Source organism: Macaca nemestrina, chromosome 20 (assembly GCF_043159975.1).
Source record: "Macaca nemestrina isolate mMacNem1 chromosome 20, mMacNem.hap1, whole genome shotgun sequence".
Taxonomy (NCBI): Eukaryota; Metazoa; Chordata; class Mammalia; order Primates; family Cercopithecidae; genus Macaca; species Macaca nemestrina.
Window position 1 is genome coordinate 19,574,109 of NC_092144.1, and position 18,127 is coordinate 19,592,235.

The window sequence follows — 18,127 nt, forward strand, 5'->3', positions numbered from 1 at the left end:
AAGGTGATTTTTTTTTTTTTTTTGAGACGGAGTCTCGCTCTGTCGCCCAGGCTGCAGTGCAGTGGCGCGATCTCGGCTCACTGCAGGCTCCGCCTCCCGGGTTTACGCCATTCTCCTGCCTCAGCCTCCCGAGTAGCTGGGACTACAGGCGCCCACCACCTCGCCCGGCTAGTTTTTTGTATTTTTTAGTAGAGACGGGGTTTCACCATGTTAGCCAGGATGGTCTCGATCTCCTGACCTCATGATCCGCCCATCTCCGCCTCCTAAAGTGCTGGGATTAGAGGTGTGAGCCACCGCGCCTGGCCAATTTTTGTGTAGAGACGGGGTTTCACCATGTTGGTCAGGCTGGTCTCGAACACCTGACCTCATGATTTGCCCACTTTGGCCTCCCAAAGTGCTGAGATTACATGCATGAGCCACTGTGCCTGGTGAGTTTAATTTTTTTTCACAGTCTACATAATTATGCGTTCAAGAAATATTCATATTGTTTACAGTTTATTACAGTGTAGTAAAATCATTTATAATTAGAATTGTTTATGAATTCATTGTTTAAGGTTTTTCAAATGTGAAAACAATTAGGTATGATTTGAAGTAAGTTCAGTTCTAGGACATTACCCACTGGTCTTCATGGTGTTTCTGTAATGAGTAGTGTAAACCCGGGTCACCAGAATGGTGCAGACATGCTGATTGAATTAGAATGAGTTCAGCCTTGTTGGTAGACTATTGGTGTCCCAGAAGCTGATCATTTACTACAGCTTACTAAATGTTGTTCCATGACAGTGGGCACTTTTACCCTGGTTACCTTTTTCATTAATGTGGGCCTGTTGTGGTCTCCTGTTTTTCTTAAGCTATCCCAGGTGAGAGGTGATTATTTCTTGCATGAATGAGATTCCCTTTTCTTCCCTCTGCCATACTCTCCCTACTGGAAGCAACATGCGGAAGGTAGAAATGATGACAATATACAAACATGTTTCCTTCACGTGGCCACCATGAGCAGCTTACAACATGGCCCACAAGTTTAGCACAATCAGGATAATCTCCATTTTGGTAAACACATTTACCATTTTGGTAAACACAAAGTCAACACATAACCTAATTTCATGAGTGATTTCCCACCACAGTCACACATGTTTCTACACTCAAGAGGAAAGTATTACACAGTAGGTGTGCAACAGACTGGGAATCCAGGGTATTATCTTAGAATGTTGCCTACCCACCTGAATAAACTTTAAGAAGTCTTTCTACTGTTTTGTTATCTACATAAACAAAAATGTCATCTGCAAATAATAATGAACTACTTTCTAGTTTTATTCATTACAAATATTTACTAACCTCTTTTTTCTGGCTTAAATTATTTTTCCTTTATGTGCCATTTTATACATTCACACACAAATAGAACAATGAAAATATATCCAATTATTCAATTTTGGTTTAATTTTTATTAAAATAAGCGTTAAAAATAATTTTTTGTGTGTGTTTGAAGAGGGCTTTTATTGTTGTACTCAAGAGTGTTATTTCTGGAGACAAAGTTGCCTGTGCTTTATTCTGGGGAGAATCCAAGCCATAAGCCATAACATTTTACATTTATAAATTCAATACAAAGCAGAAAGTATACATTTGCTTTCAGCATATTCAAGGTGTTTAGTTTTCCATTAGTCACCTAATTAAAATTTTTTTCCAATAATTATGCTTTTCTTCTGAAAATATGTACGAATGCATACTCACCAAACACACTTCATAATTTCTTACACCTAAGGTTTATCTTCAGAGGAGTATGTGTATATTTCACTCTATGAAAATTAAAACTAAAAGTCTCTACGTTTGCAAGCAAAGAGACCACATGTTCAAAGAAAACTATATAACAGATATTTATTAATAACTTTTCAGGACTCAGAAATGTAAAAATTATATATATATATATTTTTTTCTTTTGAGGAATCTCACTCTGTCACCCAGGCTGGAGTGCAGCACTGCAATCTCAGCTCACTGCAACCTCCACTTCCCAGGTTCAAGTGATTCTCCTGCCTCAGCCTCCAGGTATGCGCCACTATGCCTGGCTAATTTTTCTATTTTTAGTAGAGACAGGGTTTCACCATGTTGGCAGGCTGGTCTTGAACTCCTGAACTCAGGCAATCCACCTGCTTTAGTCTCTGAAATTGCTGGGCTAACAGGCGTGAGCCACTGCACATGGCCGTTTTTTTTTGAGATGGAGTCTTGCTCTGTTGCCCTGGCTGGAGTGCAGTGGCACGATCTTGGCTCACTGCAACCTCCACCTCCCGGGATCATGCCATTCTCCTGTCTCAGCCTCCCAAGTAGCTGGGACTACAGGCGCCCGCCACCACGCCCAGGTAATTTTTTGTATTTTTAGTAGAGACGGGGTTTCACCGTGTTAGTCAGGATGGTCTCGATCTCCTGACCTTGTGATTCACCCGCCTCAGCCTCCCAAAGTGCTGGGATTACAGGTGTGAGCCACCGCGCCCGGCTTTTTTTTTTTTTTGAGATGGAGTGTCCCTTTGTCACCCAGGCTGGAGTGCAGTGGTGCTATCTCAGCTCACTGCAACCTCCACCTCCCAGGTTCAAGCCATTCTCCTGCCTCAGGCTCCTGAGTAGCTAGGAATACAGGTGCACCACCATGCCCAACTAATTTATGTAGTTTTAGTAGAGAGTTTCACAATGTTGGTCAGGCTGGTCTTGAACTCCTGACCTCATGATCTGCCCGACTTGGCCTACCAATGTGCTAGGATTACAGGCATGAGCCACTGCACCCAGCCCATATTCTATTTATATATCTGTATAATTTTTATTATGACCATAAAAATAACCCTGTTGTCAATTACAATTTAATTGGATATTTTAAAATAACTAAAAGTGTATAATTACACTGTTTGGAATAGAAAGGATAAATACTAGAGGTGATGGATACCTTATTTACCCTAATTACTACATATTATATGCCTGAATCAAAATATGCTCTATAAGACATATATACACATACTATATACTCAAAAATAGTAATAATAAATTACGAAAAAAGATTAAAAATTTAACTAATGGGAACAATATTCTTCAATTCATTTGCAGTTTAAAGCTACTGGCAAAGTGATTACTAGTGATGGTAGTCCACTATATGCCAAATAGTATATACTTCTTTCATCTTTTACTTACACCATTGAGTATAGTGGGATAGGTTAAAGTTAGTGGCATAATAATGCTTCATTAAATGCACAATAGTTATAAGATGGTAAAAAATAAAATTAGGCCGGGCATACTGGCTCACACCTGTAATCTCAACACTTTGGGAGGCCGAAGTGGGTGGATCGATTGAGCTTAGGAGTTCGAGACTAGCCTGACCAATATGAGCAAACCCTGTGACTACTAAAAATACAAAAATTAGCCAGGAGTGGTATCGCGCACCTGTAGTCCCCACTACTTGGGAGGCTAAGGCAGGAGGATTTCTTGAACTTGGGAGGCAGAGGTTGCAGTCATTGTGCTGAGATCATCCTGCTGCACTCCAGCCTGGGTGGCAGAGCAAGACTCCGTCTCAAGAGAAAAGTTAAATAAATAAATAAATAAAATATAAATTAAGTTCACACATAATCTAACAATTTTAAAATATATTACATTTTATTACATAACAGTAAAATTAGTAAAATAATACAATAATTGATTAACTATAATTTATAATTTCTTTCTCTCAGTATAATGTAAAAAGTATTACTCTGAACACCTACCTTAAACATTGCTTAATTCAGGTTAACTACAATGAGCCTCTCCACTTATATTTTCATCATGCATCTTACATTTTAATGTCCTTACTCTTTTATAGAAAAGGTCATAAAGGGCCGGGCGCGGTGGCTCAAGCCTGTAATCCCAGCACTTTGGGAGGCCGAGGCGGGTGGATCACGAGGTCAGGAGATCGAGACTATCCTGGCTAACATGGTGAAACCCCGTCTCTACTAAAAATACAAAAAACTAGCCGGGTGTGGTGGCGGGCGCCTGTAGTCTCAGCTACTTGGGAGGCTGAGGCGGGAGAATGACGTGAACCCGGGAGGCGGAGCTTGCAGTGAGCCGAGATCACGCCACTGCACTCCAGCCTGGGAGACACAGCGAGACTCCGTCTCAAAAAAAAAAAAAAAAAAAAAAAAAGTCATAAAGAATGTCCAATAAAGAATCTCTAATATCTCTGATGCAGTGACAATTGATCACATATGTTCACATGTGAATACAATAGAAATAAAGTAACAGCATAATTTGAAAGCTGTATTACATCATTATTCACTTTTCAAAAAATTGTTTTCAAGGAAACCAGTATACTTTCAATGTAATTACAAAGCTTCAAAAAAAATCTCCTTTTTTATATAGTTATATACAAATAGTTATATCAAAAGTTATATTCAAATAATTTAACTTTAGTTGTGAATTCATTTTTATGCTCAACACTGTTATTTAGTGTAATGTCTGAAGTGTCAGTACCTTATTCTTTAATTCTCTGATATGTACATACAATTAATTTTGAATTAAATATTTTTTCATGTTGACTGCCTCTGCAAAAATATTTTTTAGTATAAACTCTGGTGTTTTCTGAGCTGTACTTTTTTTTTTTTTAAGTGTTTCCAAATTCATTACATTTGCAAGACTCTTCTCCAATATAAGTTCCCTGATGTTGAGCAAAGCTGGAGCAACTGCTTCAGGGTTTTCCTCTAGTACAAAATGTGTGCAATAAACCCCCTCTAAATTTGTAATGGTTGTCTTCAGAATAAACACTCTTCTTCACTTTAAAGGCTTATATTTTCTGAAAGACTTTTTGACAATAATTGCACTTTTAATGCTTTTATTAACTATGAACCTTCTTATGTTGAGTAAGATGTGAGTAGGCATTCATGGGTTTTCCATATTCTTTATATTGGTACAATTTTTCTCAAGGATACTAGCTTTCCTGCAAAATAAGGTGTACACACTGACTAAAAGTTTTGCCACATTCTTCATGCTTGTAGGAATTTTGCCAGTATGAATTATCTTACTATCAAAAATGGCAACCATATAAAGGTTGTTTCACATTTTATATATTTCTAGGGTTTCACACTAGTATAAATTTTTTATGTCTAGAAAGGATGGAGGTGTTGATAAAAGCACTGTCACACCTTTCACGTTTGCAGAGTTCCTCTTCAGCATGAATTATCACCATATCTCTTCAGAATTAAGAACTTGTGGCCAGGCATGGTAGCTCATGCCTATAATTCCAGCACTTTAGGAGGCCGAGGTGGGTGGATTATGTGAGGTCAGGAGTTGGATACCAGCCTGACAAACATGGTGTAACCCTGTCTCTACTACAAATACAAAAGTTAGCTGGGCGTGGGGGTGGGCACCGGTAATCCCCTCTACTTGGGAGGCTGAGGCAGGAGAATGGATTGAACCCAGGAGGCAGAGGTTGCAGTGAGTCGAGATTGTGCTGTTGCACACCAGCCTGGGTGATAAGAGTTGAAACTCCATCTCAAAAAAAAAAAAAAAAAAAAAAAAAAAAGAACTTGTTATATGCCTTGCCACATTCTTCAAACTTGTAGAGTTTCTTTCCAGTATGAATTATGTGTAATAAAAGTTGAGAAGTTCCTTAAAAAATTTGTCGCATTCTTTATATTTGTAGGGTTTATATTCCATATCAATTCTCATAGTTAGAATTGAGGGCTGGTTAAAAGCTTTTCCACCTTCATCACATTCATATGGTTTCTCTCCAGTATGAATTATCTTATGTGTAGTAAGGTGTGAGGATAGGTGAAAAGCTCTGCCACATTACTCACATCTGTAGGGTTTCTCTCCAGTATGAAATCTCTTATGTGTAGTAAGTTTAGAGGAGCGCTCAAAGGCTTTGCCACATTCTTCACATCTGTAGGGTTTTCCAGTATGAATTTTCTTATGTGTAGTAAGGTTAGAGAACTGCTTAAAAGCTTTGCTGCATTCTTCACATTTGTAGAATTTCTCTCGAGTATGAATTATCTTTTGTGTAGTAAGGCGTGAGGACCGCTTGAAGGTTTTACCACATTCTTCACATTTGTAGAATTTCTCTCCAGTATGAATTCTCTTATGTGCAGTAAGGTGTGAGAACTGGTAAAAGGCTTTGTCACATTCTTCACATTTGTAGGGTCTCTCTTCAGTATGAATTTTCTTATGTGTAGTAAGGTTAGAGGAGTAATTAAAAGCTTTGCCACATGCTTCACAGTTGTAGGGTTTCTCTCCAGTATGAATTATCTTATGTGTAGTAAGGTCTGAGGACCGCCTGAAGGCTTTGCCACATTCTTCACATTTGTAGGGTCTCTCGCCAGTATGAATTTTCTTATGTGTAGTAAGGTTAGAGGAGTACTTAAAAGCTTTGCCACACGCTTCACAGTTGTAGGGTTTCTCTCCAGTATGAATTATCTTATGTGTAGTAAGGTCTGAGGACCGCTTGAAGGCTTTGCCACATTCTTCACATTTGTAGGGTTTCTCTCCAGTATGAATTCTCTTATGTGTAGTAAGGGTAGAGGAGTATTTAAAGGCTTTGCCACATTCTTCACATTTGTATGGTTTCTCTTCAGTATGAATTCTCTTATGTGTAGTAAGGTTATAGGAGTACTTAAAGGCTTTGCCACATTCTTCACATTTGTAGGGTTTCTCTCCAGTATGAATTATCTTATGTGTCGTAAGGGTTGAGGACCGGTTGAAGGCTTTGCCACATTCTTCACATTTATAGGGTTTCTTTTCCGTATGAATTATCTCATGTTTACTAAGGGTTGAGGATGACATAAAGGCTTTGCCACATTTATCACACTTGTACGGTTTCTCTCCAGTATGATTTCTCTTATGGGTAGTAAGAGTGGAGGAGTGCTTAAAGGCTTTGCCACATTCTTCACATTTGTAGGGTTTCTCTCCAGTATGAATTTTCTTATGTCTAGTAAGGCCGCAAAAGTAGTTAAAGGCTTTGTCACATTCTTCACATTTGTAGCGTTTCCCTCCAGTATGAATTTTCTTATGTGTAGTAAGAGTTGATAACTGCTTATAAGCTTTGCCACATTCTATATATTTGAAAGGTTTTTTCCCAGTATGTCCTCTCTTTTGTCTGTTTGAATTTGAAAATTGATGAAACACTTTCACATATTTATCACATTGAAATATTTTTCTCGGGGTAGTTGTCAAACATTGGTTAAGTTCATTATAACCTTCTTTGTGCACCTTGCACTCATCCACACTTTCAGGTCCTTTTTTTAACTGTAAATCGCCATGTCCACATTTTTCATACCTTCTCAGTATCACTTTTTGGAAAGTATCTTTTATGCTCTGCTCTGGCCAAAGGTCTTGGGCAAAATGAGAATATATAACTGAAAGAAACAACAAAAATACATTACTTCAATTGGTAGACTCAGATAAATATAAATATGTCATCTTGCTTATGTAGTTTGTATAAAACTATAAAAACTACATAAGCAAGATGACACAGCAAAATACCACAGCTGTAATTTCTTCCTGGACATATAAATTTAACAAAAACATACTGACCAAAATACATTTGTAAAAAACTTGTAAGTTGTGAAGGGCCCCAGGTGAGCACAATGCAAAGGGCCAAATGGAAGATAATAGAAAAGTCTGTTACTTATACCCAACACAGCTGTTTTTGCTCTCCAGTATAACATTGTGCCTTTAAAAGCAAATTGTCGACTGGCCAGGGTGACTCATGCCTGTAATCCCAGCATGTTGGGAGGCTGACGTGGGTGGATCAGAAGGTCAGGAGTTTAAGACCAGCTTGACAAAAACGGTGAAATTCAATCTGTACTAAAATTCAAAAAATTAGCTGGGTGTGGTGGTGGACACCTGTAATCCCAGCTACTCAGGAGGCTGAGGCAGAGAATTGCTTGAACCTGGGAGGTGAAGGTTGCAGTGAGCTGAGATTCCCAGAATCTCTAGTTAAGACAATTGATTTCAGACTATGCCAGGACAAAGCTATATTACAAAGATTGTAACAGGTAGCATTTTGTTAATGTCAAAATCTCAAAGATTACAATAAATACAAAATATTAGAGCAATATGACCCCATCAAAGTTATAAAATTTTCAAAAGCAACCATAAAATGTATATAATTTTTAAAATTCCCAATAAACTGTACAGGTCAAGCTTGGTGGCTCATTCCTGGAATCCCAACACACTAGGAGGCCAAGGTGGGTAAACCACATTAGATCAGAGTTTGAGACCAGCCTGGCCAACATGGTGAAACCCTGTATCTACTAAAATTACAAAAACTAGCTGGGCGTGGTAGCATGTGCCTGTAATCCCAGCTACTTGGGAGGCTGACAAACAAGAATTGCTTGAACATGGGAGGGGACGATTGCAGTGAGTGGATATTGTACCACTGCACTCCAGACTGGGTGACAGAGCAAGACTGTCTCAAAACTAAAATAAAATAGGCTGGGCACAATGGCTCACGCCTATAATCCCAGGAACTTAGGAGGCCAAGGTAGGTGGATCATTTGAAGTCAGGAGTCCAAAATTAGCCTGGCCAACATGGTGAAAACCCGTCTCTGCTAAAAATACAAAAAATTAGCCGGGCATGCCAGCAGCCACCTGTAACCCCAGCTACTTGGGAAACGGAGGCAGGAGAATCGCTGGAACTCAGGAGGCAGAGGTTGCCATGAGCAGAGATCGTACCACTGCACTCCAGAGACTGGGCAACAGAAAAAGACTCCATCTCAGAATGAATGAATGAATGAATAAATAAATAAATAAATAAATTTGAAAAATATTAGGTAAGTGAAACAGATAAGTACTGAAGATAAAAATGAGGATAATAATAAGAAATATTAAAATAGCAAAAAACAAAAATTGTGGATATAAAAAATTCAAAAAATAACTGAAAAATTTCTTAAAAGAAAAACTAATGTAAACATGAAAAAGCTGAACAAACTAGGATACACACAAAGATATTTATAACAAACACACATACAAGCAAAACTTCAAAACTCACAGATAAGAGAAATTTTAGGAGCTGCAATGTAGGCAGATGTAATGATGAAGAATTTTTGTATTCAACTGAAGTTTATTTTTTACCACATTCAAATATATTGTTGGATCTTTTAGAGGTTTCATGTAATCCCCAAGGTACTGCTAAGAAAATATTTGTATGGATACACAAAAGAAAATTTAAAGAATCCTGAATGCATACCAATACAAAAATCAAAAAAACACAAAAACCACAGAAAGAGAAAAGGAGAGACAAAGATACAAGAATCAAATATAACAATTAATAAAATAACATTAGTAAGTTTTTCTCTTTCAGAAAACCATTTAAATATATATATAATTATCTTTCCAATCAAGAGATATACTTTCAATAAACAGGTTTATTAAGAAATTATAAAAATCAAGATTCAACTTGCCTTTCTACAAGAGTCAGCTGAGATCTAATGACAAAAAAAGACTGAAAGTGGCAAAACGGAAGTAGAAATTTCATGTAAATATTAACAAAATGAGAGGAGAAGGGGTCAAAATAATATTACACAAGCTACATGTTAAGTTAAAAACTGTCATACTTTTTAAAATGTACTTTAAGTCAAAACTTCAAAAAGACAAAGAAGGACATTAAAAAAATATATAGATTCATTCACTGGGAACCTATTACAAATTTGTATATACATGTGTGTATTTATGTGTGTGTGTCTCATATTGGGGTTTCAAATATATAAAGCAAATACTAACAAAACTGAATAAACACAGAGAGAGCAATATGATTATAATATGACATTTCAATACTCCACTTTCTTTAATAAAACAAGAGAGAATATTAGTAAGGAAACAGAAGGCTAGAAGGCAGTAAAAAACAATGATTTCTAATGAAGGTATAGAGAACGCTCCTCAACAACAACAGAATACACAGCCTTCTCAATAGCTCATACAACTTTCTTCTTTATAGACCACCTGTTAGGCCAAAAACAAAGCCTTAACACATTTTTTAAAACTGAAATTTTATAGATCACTTTCTATAACAAAAATGGAATTAGAGTATAAAACAATAATATAAATAATTGATAAATTTAAAAATACATAGAAATGATACAACACACTATTAAGCATGCACTTGTTGAAATTACTGGGCTGGGTGCAGTGGCTAATGCCTGTAATCCCAGCACTTTGGGAGGCCGAGGTGGGTGAATTTAACTCCATCTCAAAAACAAACAATCAAAAAAGGAATAATATTGTGAAGATGTCTATACCGTTCAATTTAATCTACATAATTAATGCAATATTTTTCAAATTTCTCATTGCTTTTTTTTTTTTTTTTTTTTTTTTTTTTTTTTGAGACGGAGTCTCGCTCTGTAGCCCAGGCTGGAGTGCAGTGGCCGGATCTCAGCTCACTGCAAGCTCCGCCTCCTGGGTTTATGCCATTCTCCGGCCTCAGCCTCCCGAGTAGCTGGGACTACAGGCACCCGCCACCTCGCCCGGCTAGTTTTTTGCATTTCTTAGTAGAGACGGGGTTTCACCGTGTTAGCCAGGATGGTCTCGATCTCCTGACCTCGTGATCCGCCCGTCTCGGCCTCCCAAAGTGCTGGGATTACAGGCTTGAGCCACCGTGCCCGGCCCTCATTGCATTTTTGAATAAAAACAGCAAATCCAAAAGTATATGGAATCTAAAGAGATAATAAAGTACCCAATAATCTTCAAGGAATAATGTTGGAGGCATTACAATTTCTGATTTCTAAATACATCAAAAAGCTACAGAATTAAAACAATTTGGTATGAGTATAAAAGTGAAAAAGTAGACCAATAAAACAGAATGCAGGCCGGGCACGGTGGCTCATGCCTGTAATCCCAGCACTTTGGGAGGCCGAGGCGGGTGGATCACGAGGTCAGGAGATCGAGACCATCCTGGCTAACATGGTGAAACCCCATCTCTACTAAAAATACACAAAAAAATTAGCCGGGCATGGTGGCAGGCGCCTGTAGTCCCAGCTTCTCGGGAGGCTGAGGCAGGAGAATGGCATGAACTCAGGAGGCGGCGGAGCGTGCAGTGAGCAGAGATCACGCCACTGCACTCCAGCCTGGGCGACAGAGCGAGACTCCATCTCAAAAAAAAAAAAAAGAAAAAAAAAAGAAAAAAAATGAATGCAGCATGCACGTTAGCTTTCACATAATTATTGCAGCATTGTTACTGAAAGCCAATAGGTTAAAGCAATGCAAATTTCTGTCACCAAGTCATTCAGTAGATAGAAAAATACTGGAATCTCATTCAGTTTTCAAATAGCAGAAAATAGTCTAACTATTAAGATAAATATTGATGACATTATGCAAAATAAAATGAGCCAGCCAGAAAAAGACAGAGATTGTATGAGATATATAAAGCAGTTATACTCTTAAAAACAGAAAACAGAGTGGTGTTTGAAAAGTGCCACGAAATGGGAAGAATTGGTAGTTGTTTATTATGTAGTGAGATTTAGCTTTGCAAGATAAAAACATTCTAGTGATATGTTGCATAACAATGTCAATATAATTAATATGACCAAACTGAGTATTTAGAAATATGTACTTATCACTCTCTCAGGCAAAACTGCAGTGGCATTATCTCAGCTCACTGCAACCTCCACCTCCTGGGTTTAAGCGATTCCCCTGCCTCAGCCTTCTCAGTAGCTGGAATTATAGGTGCACGCCACCACGACTGGCTAATTTTTTGTATTTTAGTAGAGACGGGGTTTCACCATGTTGGCCAGGATGGTCTCGATCTTCTGACACCATGATCCACCTGCCTTGGCCTTTGAAAGTGATGGGATTACAGGCATAAGCCACCGTGCCCGGCCTAGAAAATCTTGTTGTTAATTTTGTTATGTGTTTTTGACACATAACACATAAGTAAAAATAAACAACAATACCTAAAATAGATACAGAGTAATTATTGTTTTTAAATTATCTTCAGATTCAAAAGTGTTTCTCTGACACAAAATTAATATAGATTCACAAATAAATAGACGTTGAAGTTGGGAGAGATTTTATGACTACTCACCTAGACAGGATTAAAAAACTGTTACAGGCCAGGTGAAGTGGCTCACGCCTGTAATCACAGCACTGTGGGAGGCCGAGGCAGGCAGACCACCTGAGGTTAGGAGTTCGAGACCAACCTGACCAAAATGGTGAAACCCTGTCTCTACTAAAAGTACAAAATTAGGCAGGTGTGGTGGCGCATGCCTGTAATCCCAGCTACTCAGGAGGCTGAGGTAGGAGAATGGCTTGAACCCAGAAGTTGGAGGTTTCAGTGAGCTGAGATCCCACCATTGTACTGCAGCCTGCATAACAAGAGCAAAATTCCCTCTCAAAAAAACCAAAACCAAAACCAAAACCAAAACCCTGTTACACCAAACCTACACAACAAATATACAAGTGACACAAAACTACAGGGGTAATATTTATACAGGCAAAGAAACATAGAAATAATTATATTGGCAATAGACAGATGGCTTTTTCATATTTAATTTTGCTCTACACTGTCTTAAATTGTACAGTTAAATATTCTTATATACAATTATAATATAAACTAAAAAAATGTTATATACAATTATAAACTAAAAAATCAACACATAATTAACTGGTGTGATGTGACATACCCAAAAATATATAACACAAAATATTAAATTACAAAAAAATTAAAACATGGGATGTAAAACAAGTAGATCCATGTATTCATGAAAGGAATCTTAGAATATAAGGTAAAGTAATACAAAGATTACTTGAAGATTTAAAAAAAAGCTGAGAACTTCCCAAATTTTAATGTAACAACAACAAAAACTTCTAACCAGTAATACTTGATTCAAAATTATTTTACTTCAAAAAGAGTATAAAGACTTTCCAAAATAAAAGTTGGGTGTTCATCACCATTAGCACAATCTTACAAGATATACCATACGGGGTTGTGCGCCCTGGCTCACACCTGTAATCCCAACACTTTGGGAGGCTGAGGCGGGTGGATTGTCTGAGGTCAGGAGTTCAAGACCAGCCTGAATAACATGGAGAAACACCGTCTGTACTAAAAGTGTAAAAGTTATTCGGACATGGTGGCGCATTCCTGTTGTCCCAGCTACTGAGGAAGACAAGGCAGGAGAATTTCTTGAATCAAGGAGGTGGAGGTTGCAGTGAGCCAAAATCCTGCCATGGTACTCCAGCCTGTGCGATAGAGAAAGACTCCATCTCACAAAAAAAGGCCAGGTGCAATGGTGCCCACTGCACTCCACTACTGCACTCCATCCTGAGCAACAGAGTGACACTCAGTCTCAAAAAACAAAACAAAAACAAAAACAAAAACAAAACAAAATCAAAATGATTGTTCATAAAACCTTTAAAGTTCTTTTATAGAATATAAAAAACGTAAGTAAATGTGCATAAATCAGCCGGGCACAGTGGCTCATGCCTGTAATCCCAGTGCTTTGGAAGGCCAAGGAGGGCGAATCATAAGGCCAGGACTTTGAGACCAGCCTGGCCAGCACGGTGAAACCCTGTCTCTACTAAAAATACAAAAATTAGCCGGGCATGGTGGTGCACACCTATAATCCCAGCTACATGGGAGGCTGAGGTAGGACAACCACTTGTACCTGGGAGGTGGAGCCTGTAGTGAGCTGAGATTGTGTCATTGCATTCCAGCCTGGACAATAGAGTGAGACTCTGTCTCAAAAAAAAAAAAAAAAAAAAAAATTCTGCCTAAATTTGTTAATAAATATACCATATAATAACTGGAAAATATAGAGACATAGCTTTTGTATTAAATTGAAATTGTTATAAAATTAAAACATATTGTTTTAACTTTAAGATATAGGTAATCTCCAGTTTTCAAGATGATTACAAAGATAATATTTATAGACTATATGCAAAAGAAAGTAAAAAATAATGCATGCCAGTACAAAATTAAATAAAAATTAAGAAAGTAAAGCAGGAAATGAGAAAAATAAAACTACTAGAAACACATAAAACAATCACAATATAATGGGAAATAACAACTTCATTTCTTTAAGCAATCATTTTAAATATAAATTAAAGTACTTAATAAAATAAAATGTAATCTTAGGACTTTGGAAGGCCAACGTAGGCTGATCACTTGATCCCAGGAGTTCAAGACCAGCCTGGGCAACATGGGAAAACTCTGTCTCTACAAAAAAATACAAAAAACTAGCTGGGTGTGATGACACATACTAGTAACCCAGCTACTTGGGAGGCTAAAATGAGAGGACAATCTGAGTTTGGGAGGTTTGGATAGCAGTGAGACATGCAAATCAGCCTGGTTGACAGAATGAGGCCCTATTTCAAAAATAAATGAGGTCAGGCAGGTGGCTCACGCCTGTAATCCCAGCACTTTGAGAGGCCGAAATGCGCAGCTCATCTGAAGTCAGGAGTTCAAGACCAGCCTGGCCATCATGGTGAAACCCTGTCTCTACTAAAAATACAAAAAATTAGCCTGGCATGGTGGCGGGCACCTGTAATGTGGAAGCTGAGGCAGGAGAATCGCTTAAATCCGGGAGGCGGAGGTTGAAGTGAACTGAGATCGCACCATTGCACTCCAGCCTGGGCAACAAGAGCAAAACTGCATGTCTAAATAAATAAATATATAAATAAATAAAATTATATAAAGAAAAAGAAATATGGTGAAACACTGTCTCGAATAATAATGCAAGAATTTGCAGGGAATGGTGGCGCGCCTGTAGTGCCAGCTACTCAGGAGGCTGAGGCAGAAGAATGGCTTGAACGCGGAAGGCGGAAGTTGCAATGTGCTGAGATTGTGCCAGTGCACTTTAGCCTGGGCAAGAGAGTGAGACTTCCTCTCAAAACAACAACAACAACAAACAAAAAAACTACACTGAAAAAACACGCTAATACAGAACTTCAAACAGTAAGATAAATGTTTACTCATAAAATCTGGTATAACACATGGAAATATCATTACAAAAACTTGTCAGGCCAGGCGCTGTGGCTCATGCCTGTAATCTCAGCACTTTGGGAGGCTGAGGCGGGCGGATGACCTGAGGTTAGGAGTTTAAGACTAGTCTGGTCAACGTGATGAAACCCCATCTCTACTAAAAATACAAAAATTAGTCAGGCACGGTGGTACATCCCTGTAATCCCCGCTACTTGGGAGGCTGAGGCATGAGAATTGCTTGAACCCGGAAGGTGAAGGTTGCAGTGAGCCAAGATCTCACTGCCGCACTCCAGCCTGGATGAGAGAGGGTAGGTAACTCCTCCTCAAAAAAACAAAACAACAACAAAAAAAACTGTTGAGGTAACTGCAATCTTTAACTGTTATTATGTACTCATCATATACAGGTATTTTGAATCATTGGCATGCACTGTGTGGCAGTAAAATTTCAGAGAATATGCAGTATAATTATAAAAAGATTCTAATGAGAAACTTTTAATAAATTAGCATTTAAAAGAAACTAGAGTTGATTTTTATGTTTTAAATATATGTTATTCTTACACAAAACTGCTGTATTCCAACTTTAGAAGCAAAGAATAGCCTTACATTGTTAAATATAGAAAATATATATATATATTTTGCAGAATAGGGTTAGACCCTCTGATACGTAAAACAAATATTAGGAAATAAATTCTGTTATTATTTATATACAGGGTGAAGAAAGTAGATGAAAATCCCATAATTTTATAACTACTTATAACTAGTAACTATTTATATTTAGTAACTATAACCATTTAGTAACTATTTTCATAAATATGGAGTGCTTACTAATTATCTAATTTACTTTTGGCATACCATGCAAATTCTAGCATATTGTCTAAATATCTGAATCTAAAATTACAAATTTGAAAGAGAATATAGAAAGAAAGAAATGTATAAGGAGAGTGACATCAGTAAGATGAAAAGAATAAAAGTGCTCTATTTTCATATCCCCTTAAAGCAAAAAAAGTCAGCCATCCCTGACCAAAAATGACTTTATGAGAGAACCAGGCATTATGGTTCACACCTGTAATGACTGCTACATGGTACATTACTGTTGGAGAAATGCTTCAGGCCAGGATTTTGAGACTAGCCTTGGTTATGTAGCAAGACGCCATCTCCAAAATAAGTGCCTCTAAGAGATATTTGAGATCCAGGGATGGAGTTGTGAAATGCTGTTAAAGCTTCAGTTCGAGACATGTTCTATTCAGAAGGCAGGCCCTCATTCAGGTGGGAAATTACAGGACCCCTGTTCTTGGCTACAGACCAGGATAGGGTTCACCCAACTTGGTCCCACAGAGAATTCTGAACTTACTCTGTAACCACCACAGACTCCTCCCAGCCCCGGTCTGGCAGAGGTCCTGCTTTGCCAGAGACCTGGAGGAAGGCACCCATTTACAGCCATGTAGGCAGGACTGCAGACTTTGGCCTTTACCGTGGTTCCTGAAACAGTTCACTGACTCAGTTTCAGTTATGTAAGCCACAGTTTATAGTCAGTTCTGCCTATATAGAAACCCACAGTTACCTGAGGAAATGTTCTCTGGTACTTACTGAAAGCCACACTCATCCACATCCTGATTTAATAAGGCCCAGCATATGCAGACCTGACTGCAAAAGCATGCCCTAGGTCTGCGCTACAGAGCAAAGTCCTAAAAATATGCAGTCTGTCCAAAAATAAAATGGAAATTACAACTACCCAAGCCCCCGTAACAGGCCAACTGAAGGTGAACCCTAGTGGAGACCCAGCATCCTTGTGACCAAGCTACAACCCCTCTTCACTACAAATTCAGAGGGCATCTCATCACCCTAAGGGCCCAATAAAAGAAAATCTTTACCTTCTAAAATCAGTTTATGAAAACTTGAAGAGGTGTTTGTTCTATCAAATTCAGATACCAATACAAAACTATATTGTGCCCATTGTCAATGCTTCTATTTTAATGTAGCACTGGAAGTATGTGGCAGAAGAATTACTCAAAGAAATAAAAAAACTGAAATTAAAAAATAAGTAAAATGCTATTTGTAGATCATACAATCTTATATTTAAAAAACCATAAACAGTATATTAAAATCTGTCGAAACTAATAGATATACTCAGTAAATTAGCAAAATATAAAATTAACATACATCTATGGTTTCATACATATCTGATAAAATGGAAGAAGAAAAAAATTTTATTGACTATACCATTAAATAATAAATTTCTGAGGAAAATATTAACCAAGGAGGTAAAAAATCTTTACAATAAAAAAGGAAAGGCCGGGCGTGGTGGCTCAAACCTGTAATCCCAGCACTTTGGGAGGCCGAGATGGGCGGATCACGAGATCAGGAGATCGAGACCATCCTGGCTAACCCGGTGAAACCCCGTCTCTACTAAAAAATACAAGAAAAAAAAACTAGCCGGGCGAAGTGGCGGGCGCCTGTAGTCCCATTTACTCAGGAGGCTGAGGCAGGAGAATGGCGTAAACCCGGGAGGCGGAGTTTGCAGTGAGCCGAGATTTGGCCACTGCACTCCAGCCTGAGCGACACAGCAAGACTCCGTCTCAAAAAAAAAAAGGAAAAATTAGAAAAGATACAAATAAATTTTAAAATATTTTATCTATGAATTGAAAAAATAAGTATTATTGAAGTGCCATATTATCCAATCTATAGATTAAATAAACCTCCTATTAATTAAAATTGCAGTGGTACTATTTTCACAATAATGGAAAATACAATTCAAAAATTTACATGAAACTAAAATGAACTTTGAATAGCCAAAGCAACCATGAGGAAAAATAACAAAGCAGAGGGATGTCATACTTATAATTTCAAACTATATATTTCAAGACTAGATAGTAATAAAAACGGAATGGACTGTGCAGAAAAATGAACAAAGAAAATTCAACAGAAACTATTACTCTCAGACATTTCAGACCTGATGCAAAAAGAGAACTTTGAGTAATTTTAGTTTCTCAAAATCATGCAGATATTTGTGTGTCCCAAAAATTAAGGAAAAGCAGCCACACTGTACAGTCTCTTTATGCCATGAAGAGGACTTTGGCTCTCACTGTGAACTTGAAGGAAGCTCACTGAAAGAAAAGGAAAATCCTTAGAGAATTTAAAAGCATAAGACAGATGATGCTCCTTTGTAAGAGCAAAATTAAAATAGAAAAAACAAAAAAACAAACCAACCCAGCTGCCCAG

The 18,127-nt window shown here is 37.8% G+C and overlaps 1 protein-coding gene across 2 annotated transcripts in view; it reads right to left on the reverse strand.

Moving 5' to 3' along the window:
• Positions 1 to 417: 417 nt before the first annotated feature.
• Positions 418 to 18,127, reverse strand: part of LOC105489713 (zinc finger protein 626) — a 33,477-nt gene continuing 15,767 nt past the window's right edge. The window contains exon 4 of one of the 2 annotated variants that reach the window (XM_011754719.2): positions 418 to 7,349. In XM_011754719.2, coding sequence (XP_011753021.3) covers positions 5,788 to 7,349 — 1,562 coding nt within the window. In that variant the 3' untranslated portion in view covers positions 418 to 5,787. Of the gene's footprint in view, positions 7,350 to 13,903; positions 18,013 to 18,127 lie in introns of those variants that run through there. The other variant, XM_024795361.2, reaches the window with a different exon arrangement.